The sequence below is a fragment of the Cyrtonyx montezumae genome, unplaced genomic scaffold (assembly GCF_038088225.1).
Source record: "Cyrtonyx montezumae isolate F1298 unplaced genomic scaffold, pur_monq_1.0 scaffold_17, whole genome shotgun sequence".
Taxonomy (NCBI): Eukaryota; Metazoa; Chordata; class Aves; order Galliformes; family Odontophoridae; genus Cyrtonyx; species Cyrtonyx montezumae.
This window is the reverse complement of record NW_027071903.1, coordinates 6464486-6476802: the sequence shown is the minus strand read 5'-3', so window position 1 is coordinate 6476802 and position 12317 is coordinate 6464486. Positions and strand designations below refer to the sequence as shown.

The 12317-nt window shown below is 43.4% G+C and overlaps 2 protein-coding genes across 3 annotated transcripts in view; one reads left to right on the top strand and one right to left on the bottom strand.

Annotated features, from left to right (window-relative positions):
• Positions 1–5251, top strand: part of KCTD15 (potassium channel tetramerization domain containing 15) — a 41157-nt gene extending 35906 nt beyond the window's left edge. For both annotated transcript variants that reach the window (XM_065733153.1, XM_065733154.1), the window contains exon 6: positions 4745–5251. In XM_065733153.1, the coding sequence (XP_065589225.1) occupies positions 4745–4900 (156 nt within the window). In that variant the 3' untranslated portion in view covers positions 4901–5251. The remainder of the gene's footprint in view (positions 1–4744) is intronic.
• Positions 5252–9583: 4332 nt separating this feature from the next.
• The window catches only part of LOC136046561 (transcription initiation factor TFIID subunit 4-like), a 126981-nt gene continuing 124247 nt past the window's right edge, over positions 9584–12317 (bottom strand). Inside the window, exon 15 of the mRNA XM_065733158.1 lies at positions 9584–10030. Within this exon, the coding sequence (XP_065589230.1) occupies positions 9863–10030 (168 nt within the window). The 3' untranslated portion in view covers positions 9584–9862. The remainder of the gene's footprint in view (positions 10031–12317) is intronic.

Here is a 12317-nt window from a genome sequence, read left to right as displayed (position 1 = left end):
TTGGTTTTTTCCATGTATGTCTTTAAATGATGCTAGAAAGATTATCATTATGGAAATTGAAATCAACCCAAAGGAGCACGTTTCCAAAGTCACCACCACCAGAGGTAGTAGAGCTGGACTGTGGGAAGTGCCTCAGTGGTCTCGATCCACTTCCCTACGGGCAAATAGCTGCAACAGAGCTGGGCTGTGAGACGGGCTGGCCAGACGGGCTCAGGAGGGAGGCACAACAACAAGGGAGTGGAAAAGCTAGTGCACTTGCCTACTAGGATTGTCAGAATGCAGCAGGTTGACACTGTCTCCACTGACACCTTCCACTGGACAGCACTAGCTGGTGAGAACAGTAAGCTAACTGAAGCTTTCATCTGAAAACATTCTAAACAACAGCGATTTATGTGACTTCTGGTTCAGGACTTCCAAGTGGTTTATTTGGTTGAACTTAACAGTCCGTTGCCTGTGGTTAATTTTGCACACTCCTTAGCAATTTCACATTCAGCGAGGTTTAGAGTGGGCTGCCCCAAAAATAGAAGGCTGGAGGTGGGTTGGAGGCAGATCCATTTCCTGGCAGTGGGAATTCACCACCGAGCTGGAGAGGGAGCAGCTGCAGTTCAGCTAAGGTGAGTGGGTAGAGAAGCATGTTTGTGTTTCAGCCACACTCCATGCAATATGGTCAGAGGCATCTGAGAAATTAGAATAGCTGAAACAATAAAGGGTCACTGGTGGTCACTGCTGGGCCCAACACTGCAAGCAGCCAAGGCTCACACTTGGCTCCAGTAAGTGCCATACTTTTATTACTACTTGTAATAAAAGTTGAATGCCAATTGTTACTATTTGAATGTGTTTTGAGCTCAGTCGAAATTCAGTCAGAGTCGCTTCATAGGTTCATATCATGAAAGAAAATTTCTATGTCAGTGGGTCTAAGTAATTTTATTTTACTGTATAATCAATATCATCATTTTACTGTATAATTAATAGAAAGTGTTTTCAAACACTTTCTGGAAAATGATGCATTTCCTGATGAGATCAGCAGTAAATTAGCATTGACTGCGGTGGACTCTAGTAGACAGACGGGCACTGCCCTTCTGTTTCCTAGTATTTTTTGACAAAATGATATTGAGTCAGAAGATGGAGGCATGGTGGATTAAACAGCACAGAGATAAGAGAGATCAGTTCTGAGGTGCAGTGGCTGATGGTGCAGAAGCACTTTCAGAGAATATCAAGGTGCTGTGATAAATCTGCCTGCTGTTTGCTTAATATATTTGGTAGCACAACTGCAATATTACAGCTCTTTCAACAAGTTTTTCATTAAATGCCTTGTGTCAGGAACTGTACATATAAGACACAGAATGTCCACACTGAGCAGGTAGTGGCAACCAAAAATCAGCAGCTCTTATTCCATGCCCACTTGTAATCGCATGTTGGTATAGTTTTCTTGAGACCAAGACTGTTTTTTTCAGCACTTCACAACAGATGCTGGTGAGATACACAAGCCTGTCCTGGAGAATTCTCTGATGCGTGTCTGTGTTAAAACACCAAGTCTTCATAATTAAGACTGCATTCTTTAGCATTCTGCAACATTTAAATAAAATGCAGGAAGTGAAAACATCATGTTTCTATCTGGAAGACCTTCCAACAAAACTAGAGCCTGTATCTTGATGTGCTCAGAACGCTGGGAGACAGAGTATATTAAATCCTAACACAAATCCTCTATTCAATATTGAGTGTCTGTGTCCTCATATGTAGGAGAGTCACAGCTGATACTCATTTACTTTCTGGCATATTCTTTCAGGAGATTTATAGGAAAGTAGCTCGGATTTTATTTACAGGCACTTACTGGTTTCCCTCCATCTGCCTTTTACCTTCAAAAAAGTAACGCACACAGGGCCAAGCTCACTAAATGGAATGTAAATCTGTTCATGTTCAACATGCCATTTAGTCTCATGCATGCATTGGTGCATACAAACAAATGCTCAGGGCACGTGGACAACAGCCCTTGGGAGACTTTCTCCATAGAACTGAGCATAACCTCACCCGAGTTATCCGTAGAACTCTACAGCATTTAAACATTCACAGCATTGTTTGCAGAATTTGACCAGTTTTGTTTCTTGCCCAGAAAATTGATGAGCCCACGCTTTCTAACAGTGGATGATAGCCTGCAGCCGAGTCCTCCGAGCGCGAGGGTAGCAAAAATGAATCGCTTTGTTCTGCGTGCAGTGCTCTAAGGGTGTGATGCCTACCTGGACTGTGTGTCTGCACACAGCTGGCTTGACAAAAAGAAGCCCAATGTTAACGTGCAGCCTTCCATTGCTTTGGACTGAGGCAAGCCAAGGGCACCCCGGTGCTTGTTTTGTCTTACAACCAAATTGATTTTTTATAAGTTTTTAGCAAGGCTTTGAGATCACATCTTTCTCTGAAATTTTACCTGTGAGTCCTCTGTTTCTCTGTCCAGTTAAATGGAGGAAGCCTAATTTCCTGTAGCTGGGCTGCCTCTTGTCCTCATCTTGCCTGCCTGCCTGGGTTAAGAACAGGAACACACAAAGTCACACAAGTCACATGCCAGCCCATGAAACAGCTTGGTGATGCTTTATCCCTCCTTCCCTAGCAAACTCCTGCCTTCTCTGAGCAGGAACAAGTGTTAGTAAAACTACTGGTACCTGTGTGAGTTACCTCACTTCTGTCCTAAAGGCAGTGCACAGCCTGGACTAATAGGAGAGTTAAGCTTTTTCTACTCATTTTTTCTTATCCCTTCTTTTAGTCTCTATGGGTCCTTTTTTCTTCCTTATACTGGGATGCTTTTTTGCACTTTCATTTCTACAACTTTCAGGGAAAATATTTGGTTGTCACCTTCTGAGCTCATGAGGCACTTCATCCCATGGCCAGGCTGGGCTCCTCAGGCAAGCTGATTTTGAGCAGATTCCGCGTGGCAAATAAAGCACGTGCTCTGTCAGAAGGAATGGTCACCTTGGCCTCACGTGGGTCTGCATGCAGGGCTGAGGGCAGAGGTCTGGTGTGCAACCATGGCACTATTTTTAGTACCTCTGTAAGCCATCAGCTCATGCATTGAACCACTAAGACTGAAGTACCACTCCACAAGGTATCAAAGTGCTTCACAGTGTCACTCACAGAGTTACGAAATCAACTTATCTCTGTAGCAAACGCCTGTAAGTGTACAAGTTATCTCCTTCTGGAGTAGGGGACATTGCTGAGACACTTACCTAACCTGAGAGAACAAGTTCTTAACCGAGTCCCTGGAGCTGTTGGTGGCAGTCCCCAGGGTCGTTATTGCGTTCTTCAGGGGTAGGGAGCAATTGGCTTCACCTGGTGGGCCCACGTGATGGCACAGTGGAAGCAGTACCACGGCAGAGCTGTGACACAGAGCTGTGCAGGAGGTTTCCCCTCAGTGACACTTTTCTGTAAAGAAAATCATGCAACCGCTTTTCCCGCCTGTAAAAGAAATGCTGGATCAGTTAGTTCACTTAATGGTGAAATTTCAGACCCAGTTCTGATTTTTCATTTATGTGCAGGAGTATTATTAGTGTCAGTAGCTTACATGGTAATTTGGCTGAGTGCTTGCAGTGCTGTGGCCTCTGGAAAAGGTTTGGCTGGAGGAATATTGGATGGAGACTGTGCATGTGGGTGTAAATATTCCTGTTACTCAGCCAATCTTAACATGTAGGTCTGCTTCAGTTCTGCTGTATGCAACGCAGCAGAGCCCTGCCCACCCTCCAACCCCCTGTAACACATCTGAATCTCCCGTGCACTGAAGGGTGCCTAGTGCCTTCTGTCATGCTGAGATGTCACTTCTGGAGACGCCGTGCTGCTGCCCTGGGCTCCGGTGAGCTGCCAGTGGGAGCCCGGCATCTCCTTCAGTGGATCTTGCACTGCAGATCTGCCCAAGGTGGATCTGGCATCCACTCACACCTAAAGCTGCACAGAGTCTGCGCGCTTCCTGCCCTGCTGGGGAACTGTATATCAACATGCTCACCCATGTGAAAACAAAGCCCCCGTCACATTGCCAACATCAGCGTGTCCTGGGGTAATGTGCTGTGTGACAGTCTCGGAAATCAAAGTTGCCTGTGGGTTCCTTAAATTCATGCATCTAAATTGCACCAACTTTTCTTTAGAAGGAGAAAGAAAAAATATATATTTGGGCAATACAAATTAACCTCTTTCTTGGGCCAGAACGTTTCCTTATTGTCCATGTCTTGGCTCCACATCCTGTCTTTGCCATGCTTTGCTAGAAGCAGCACTCCCTTCCAGCAAAGGAAAATCACAGCTGCGATTTCCATGGAGGTCTGGTGCAAGTGTCACTCAGATTCCCAAAACCTTTTCATCTGCTAAGGAAGAGCTTGCAAATGTTTTCAGCCTTTATCTGCAATACTGTTCACATTACTAATGAATAATGGGCGCTTTTTATTAGGACTTAAACCTGCTGTTGATTTGTTTAAGCAGTAAGAGATAGCATCAATATCACTGCAGTCCAGTATTTTACTATATAATGGAGTAAGCTGTTCTGTAGAGCACTTATTTGTTTGATTAATTTTTGTTTTCCACAGAGTTTGCTGAGAGCGAGACTTTAATCACAGTGTAGTCATTTAAGAATAAGTTACAGAATTATAGCTGAATAAAATTCCTTCTATGAGGACTCAAAAGACTAAATCCATCATTTAGATCCGGTGCTCCTAAAAGCTTTTATCACTAACGTGTGCTAAATATCAAGCTGATGGGTTTTTTTTCCACATTGCAGGTGCTGGAAAGATTATTTCAGAAGGGATTTAATATGGCAGCTTCCTGTGGTGGTGGGGTGGATTCCTCTCAGTTCAGCGAATACGTGCTGTGCCGCGAAGACAGACGACCACAACCGACTCCAACGATCAGAATAAAGCAGGAGCCCCTGGACTAGACCCTACCTGCACTCCTTTGTAACCATAGAAGTGTTTAATAGTCCCTTATGTGAAACACTAAGGATTTGCAAAACAGTATTAGCAAACAGATTTTGACTCGATGTTGCCAATTAGTGGTATTCTGAAACTACCTGTCATATAGCCAGCCATGAAATGCATCTGAACAACCAGTTGTCCGTTTTCCACGATGAAATTACCGAGCATGCTCAGCACAGCAGGCTTGGTGGGAACGTACTTTGAGCTGAACAGCTGTGGTGGTGAAAAAGGCAAAGCCTGCTGCAGCCCCGACCCAGAACGGACTTCTGCAGAAAGGGCAATTAAAGCAATTGGAGTCCATCAGCGGGAGAAGCGATTCCAACTGCGCTCCCTGCAACACCCCGACGTGACGCGCAGAACCGCGGCCTCCGAGAGGAAGGCGGTTCGTTACACACTGCACACAGTGCCCTCCCCGGCTGCCACACCTCCTCATATCAGACGTGCTTTACACCTCCCTGCGTCACGTTACTCTTCTGTGATTGTACTCGTTCACGCTAGCAAATGGCTTATTTTTATACAACATTTCCAACCGAAATATCTTTCTGCGGACAGAATCTAGAATCAGAAAAGGACCCATTTATAGTCAACTGGTGCTCAGTACTGAAACACAAGCAAACCGACCAAACAAAACCACAGCAAACTGACGAGGCCAATTACGGCAACCCATGCGTACATCGGGATCTGGAAGCACAACACAGAGCTCCTTCAGACGAGGGCTGTGCAGCGGTGGCGGAGCTGGAGCGCTCCCAGCCAGTTGCGTTTTGACTCAGAAGCGACGTTTTGCATTGTCAAAGAGTCGTGGTTCTGCCAAGCAAGCTCTGCCACCTCTTGTTTGTTTACGGACCGTGTTTATGGGGACAACCTGCTCATTATGGGTCTGGATTATTTTTTTTTTGAAGATGCTAAACCCTCTGCCCTCCATTGTCCGATGAAAGCAGGCCATGCTTTGTTTAGATTGTTTTTTTCCTCTATATTTTAACTGTTATTAAAATACCGATCGTGTATCTGCCCTCTATCTGTTTAATTTTCTCTTTGAACGAGCCCACTGTCTGTAGGAGGTTACTGTTCCTTTCACGAATCAGTACCGACTCTCTGACTTACAGGGCTTCCTAACTCAGGACACAGCACCATGTTTGCAGGTGCAAGGTTATAAATAGCATTCTGCTAAATCCTTTCTATTGCTGTTTAGCATGATTGGGTCCTCGATAACTAATTCACACGTTAATCACAATTTAGTTTCTCCCACATTCATCTATAGAATGCTGTTGTAGATGCTGAACTCTAACTAAACGTTTTAGATGCAAAAATACGGCCATGGATAACAGTATTTAATGGTCAGCAGTTCTTTAATACCGAAAGATTACAATCAGGCAAAGCAAAGATTCAAGTTTAAGACTGACACGTTCGAAGTGACGAGCTGTACTAAATATGCAAGTTACAACCTCGGCAGAGGTCTGGTTTCTTGGATAGATGTGGGATGTCCATCCGTGGAAAATCAGACCTCTGCAGGCTTTTTCACCCTGGTTACCCAAACCAGAGATCTCTTAGGAAATTCTTAGCCTACACGTACTGGCCTGCTAACTTAGCAAAACGGTTCAACAAATCTGTCTACTTCAAAAGAGTTGTAAAGTTATTTTATTTTGTGGTTTTATACTTGTATGACGCTCTAAAGTTCCCAGGCATTGCCATATTTGAATATATGGCACAACATTCACCTTTGTATGTAAGATATCTGTAGAATTGTATATTATACATTTAATATTGTAAAGAACTTAAACGTATAATTGTCATGTATTTGTGTATGCACATTTCTTATACAGTACTTCATGCCATAAACATTTCTGTAAAGTAAATGATCAAAAATAAGCAAGTAGGGTGGAACACTCACTGTATCTCCCACGTTGTTTGAAAGGTGAGAAGTTCTGATTGCGTCTCCTCTGGCCTTCTGTTCCTTTCAGCTTGATGTAGCCATGTCTTACAAAGAGAAGGAAAAGAAGGTTTTATTTATTACTTTTGTACATTGAGTTGACTTGAAGTTCAAAATATCCTTAAATAATCTGTTCTGCTCCTTGTTTTTATCCTATGTGTGCTTTAGTCCTGCATTCCTCACCAGGGAGACTTAGTACCAGCAGAGGCTGAACGCGTCCGTGCATCCTCCTCCTTTCACTAATTACCTCTCAGCTAGGAGATAAAGGTGAATACGTTACGCTTAAGTTTAAAAACACTCTGTTCTGCCGCTCTTACTCAGGCAAAGCCACGGCAGCGGTGCGCACGGGCTGTGTGCTGGCAGGAGCAGCTGCCGTGTACCTGCCCGGAGCTGAGCACAGCCTGAAGCGCTGAACCTGCAGGCAGTGTGCTCTCTCGCTCACTTGGAAGCAGGGTGCTCTTAGATGTACACAGAAAGTCACTGGAAGTATCTGTGGTTGGTTGGGGTTCACCGTACGTTTCCCCAGCCCAGTAAGGCAGCTCCAGTACTTACAGCAGTTTGCAGCGGTGGCATCGTGACAAGTTCCAGGCCGTGCCAGCCGCGTCCCATGCGAACTTGAGACGGAAAGTTTGAGCCATGACATCACAGCATTAACTGCAAAATAGCACTAAGGCAAAGAAGACATGTGGAAACAATCACTTTGTTAGGAGAAATATGCCTTTAAAAAAAACAAGTTAAGCTAGGACACGTTTTTTTAGTTAGTAACTTCAGGTCACTTATTTAAAGTTTATTACAGTTTCATTTATATCTTTTTTACTTATTTCCCTGTATTCGTAGGCAGCAATATCAGCAAAAACTGATTTGAATTTTTACTTCTGGCCTTAAACTATAGCAACGTAACTTAATTAAGGACATCGCTTAGTATTGCTAAAACAGGTTTTAAAATATCTCAGAATCTCCAATAAAACTGTGGTGTGCAGCCAGCAGATGCTTTCATTACAAAGTCCAAAAAGCAACCGCAGCTTGGTCTTAACCTAACGGGATAGAACAGAACTGCTCTGACCCCTTTTTTTTTTTGCTGAGCACCAAAGCTGTGGTGTGGAGAACGGCTTCTGGGAGCCCTTGTTGTACTGCACCATCACACCACGACAGAAAAGAAGGGGAAGAATGTTATGTTGTGCTTATGGGACCGACGGCGCTTGAAAAAGCGACTGTTGAGTGCACGCATTCACTGCATTAACAGCATCAAGGTTTGCTGACAATTTTATTGGATGTCTGACACGGGATAAGAATCAGCACAACAAAACATTGAAGGATTTGGTTGGAATATTTCTTTGTGGGTATCCTGTTAATATTTTAAAGCAAAATGTTTCTGAACATGCTTAAGAACTACCAGACAATGTGAAATTCATGTTTGATAAATTAATACTATGTCACTCGATGTGTTACTTTAGTAAATTGTTTTATTTCTTTACAAAATAAGTACAAATAAGGGAGTATGTTTTCACACAAATTGGGGGTATTTACGAGTATGTACAGAAATCACCAAAATAACGTAATTCTAATAAACACAAGGCCTTTATAAACAATATGTACAAATTATCAATACATTTAAAACATAATTTTACACTTCCTGGCCTTAAATACCTTATGAATAATCTTTTGGCTAAATAGCAGCAGTATAAATTTTCTTCTGCTTTTCATAAACCTTAAAAAATAATTAAAACTTTTGTTTTTAAAACTATTGGACAAATAGTTCTATTTGTGCTTTCGCTACGGTTTCCCATAAAAAAAAAATATTGCCTCAAAAAAGTGGCAAGCATAACGTAGGAAAAACCAAAAAGATAAATAAGCGAACGCCTCCCTTCCACGGTTACCAATAATACTGTCACGTCTGATCCGGCTCATGCCCAGCTCCTTGCTTAGCACTCCAGCACCCATTTTAAAAGACTCACACAAACTTCGCTTGGCTTTGGTGCGGGCCCCGTAAAATGCAATTCAGCGAAGCGTTTAAAAAACATTCATCCCCCTTAAGTACTTAGGACCACCCATACGCTTAAAGTCATGCACTGGTTCATGAGCCTCTCTGGACTGGAGTCCTCGGGTCCAATTGTCCATGGCAAAGCACCGCCGGTCCCCGCGGCACCAGAGCTCCCAGGGCACACCCAGCTCTGGAGACCGCCAAGAGGGAACCGGATCCCAAAAGCTTCCTTTACAGTCACTTGAAAAATCCATATAGAATACTCTAAAATCTTTCCCGAACAATACTCTCTTTTATAACCACCATTAAACCATACTCTTTGCAATAAATAAATTAAGGTATTTTTAGAAAATAAAAGGATTCGTGTTACTAACCAGCTGCTACAAATGTGCAAAAGGTCCAAGAGATTCAGAGAACAACGGGAAGGCGGCAGACCTCAGAGGGACCAAATGCACAGATCTCATACTCTTAGGATTTGGTTCAGCAGTCGGCTGAAGGACCGCGCTGTGCCATGAAAGGAAAATCCTAAACATATCGAATCTGTGAGAGCGTGCACTGCATACTCAGTTAGCTGTGCAAAAACTGCAGGTACAGCTCATCCAGCAGGTGATACTGCCCTTAGTGGAGACAGCGCAGCAAACCTGAATGGAAAAGCAGCGCTGTCAGAGAACGTGAAGGGAAACCCCGCGTAGGTCCCACCCTCCCTCACAGACATGGTCCATACGAGCCATCGTGGCACTCTGCGTAACTTCAACACCACCTATCTTGGCCTTACCTACAGTGGCCAAACGCAGCGCGCCTTTGAAGTCGGTTACGTCTGTGGATTTAACATTTTAAAACCTTTTGCACATTTTTTTTTCTTTTTTACATAAAGGGATTTATTGCATGTGTCTGACAGTTCTAAAAACAAAAGTACTGGAACGTTGACTTCTGAAAAAAATAGAAGGCACATTAAAATGACAGCTTTTCAATGCAGGTTGAACTTCTGTATGGAGAAATCAGTTACAATTCTTGGCTTTATTTTAGCAGAGCTCGATAGAGCAGGAGAGAACGGCTCGTTTCCCTTTCCTGTTCCATGTAGAAGATGAAGTCCCTGAGGTTTACGCGTGTTATTTTCTGTCGTGCATACTGCCTGGATGAAGGAGTCCCCAAGCCAGCCTGACTTCCACCGGACACACTGAGGCCCTATAAAGAAAACACAGCAGAGTTCAAAGTGCTGCAACAGTCGGGAGTTTCCTCCAGCTGGATTATTTCAAATATCTTAAATGTATTATGAGCCTCATTCTGAAAGTATTGCACAAGCCTTCTGTGCTCCTGAGTCTCACCAAGTTAAAGAGCGAGTAAAGGAACAAGTGGAAACAAGCACATGAGACAAAACTAGACCGTGTTTGTTTACAACTCAAGACAAACCTACCAATAATTCTCCTGCTACAGTCACGTGAACCACAGAAGTATTAGGCCCTGATAATTTCAAGAGCCTTTTTAGGACAGAACTAACGGCAGCAGAGAAAACCTTCTTCAGTACTTAAATGTGCGCACAATCTGTACTCTACATCCCGTGTGTAAGGCTGGAGCCAGGTGAGCAGTGCATGGGTGCGTACGTTGCTACTGCCATAACTTCAGCAGCTGCAGGTCCACGTGGACCTGGATTCCCTCCTGAGGGTGTCCTGAAGAAAAGGTCCTGGTGTGGGGACACACTGAACCACCCTGCTGAGATGGACAAATCAAGCCGAGAAATCACAAGACTCACACACTGTAAGCTGAGAAACATCAGTGTACTGTTATGGAAAACGATGTTAGATCTTTGTTTAAGCTGGTTCAAAGCTCCTGAACCACTGAATTCCTCATCCTGGTCTTCTGTACACAGTTAACATCCAAAATCTACTTTCATTTCTGATCTGGGCATGAGAACACCACGCTCTAAATATTTAGAAACTGAACAAACATCATTTTTGGGCTCCACAGTCTTGCTGAGTTTAAAACAGAAACTTGATTAATATATTCAACTTTTTTTCCGCCCTTCGAAGACAATTGTTTTTATTACTAACAATTGATTTCTGGCGAAATAGAATGATCTAACTTAGAAAAGTGGGTTTTAATTTCTAAAAACATATAAATTATTTTTCAAATCTCTAAAACTTTTGGCAAAAGTTTCCAATGCTTTTAAAAGCCTTACTGCTGCTCGGAACCTACCTTTCCTTCCCAGGAAATACTTCCTGTATGATCTTGATTTCAGCCATAAGAAATACAGTTCAGCATGATTTTAGTACCCAAAGGTTATGGGGAAATCATACACAGTTATGCTGCAAGGAAGACATGACACTGCTTTCTCTATTGCTTTTCTCTGTGTGTGCTGGCAAAGTCAGAATCATCAGCAGAACAGTACCACTCAATTTATTTCTCTGATACCTGATTATCAAATTACAATAGTGGGGCAAATCCTATTCTCTTAACATAGCCTTAATGTAGTTAAATGAATGCTGCTAAGTTTGGAGGCAAGAGAAGGAGAAGCCCAGAGCCTTCAAGCACCACAAGCATTTGATTCTGGTCTCTAGCATGAAGTAGCTTTAGTTAATAGATTCACTGATTTACCACCTAGCCTCACTGCTCATAGGAAAAGCATGTGCTGCAGCTGCAAGGGTTGCTCATCCATGCTGAAGCCAGACATATCCCAGCGCATTATCCACTTCTTAGCAGTGCTCTGAATTTATTCAGCCTTTATGCTAAAGCACAACGCATTTCTAAACGGAACAGCATCATTTAAACTCATGCTCTCTATCCTCCTTGGCTTTGGAGCTGTGCCCTGCAGTAAGCTGCCGCTCCCCCTCATCCCACTCTGTTTAGCCAGGGCTGCTGTGACTAATCCCAACTTTCCAAGGAACTGCCTTGGAAATGGAAGGACTCAAACATGTTCTTCTTTTTTTCCTCTTCGCACACAGTGAGCACATCCCCTACCCAGCTGTACTTCTGTCACACCTGTGTGCACTGCACATACAGCAGCAGCAGACACAGCCGTGCAGCCACGAGCCACCCTAAACTCATGCCAAGGGACTCACCAGGAATACCACCTGTAGCTCACTGGACCAGAGTCACCCAGCACGTGCTCAAACAAACCTTAATAGAAAAGCTACTGATTTATTTATTTAAGTTTGCTTCATCTAGAACTATTTCTTTAATAGTTGAAATACACGTGAATCTAACAATTGCTTTGTATCAGTTGGTCTGGGCAGCTGGAATTAAGATGAGGTAAGGCACATTCGTTGCATTTATCACTCGAGGTACTGAATTTTTGGGTGGTAAGAGCACCTACTGATGCAAGGCCATTACACGGCACCGTGCACATCCGCGTGCAGCCCATCACAGAGCCCACTGTCACCCGGGGTGCCCTTCTACAGGGCAAAGAAACGTAACCATGTTTTTAGAAGGTAGAAAAACACATCTGTAAATCGAGAGAACCGTGATTTAATTCTGT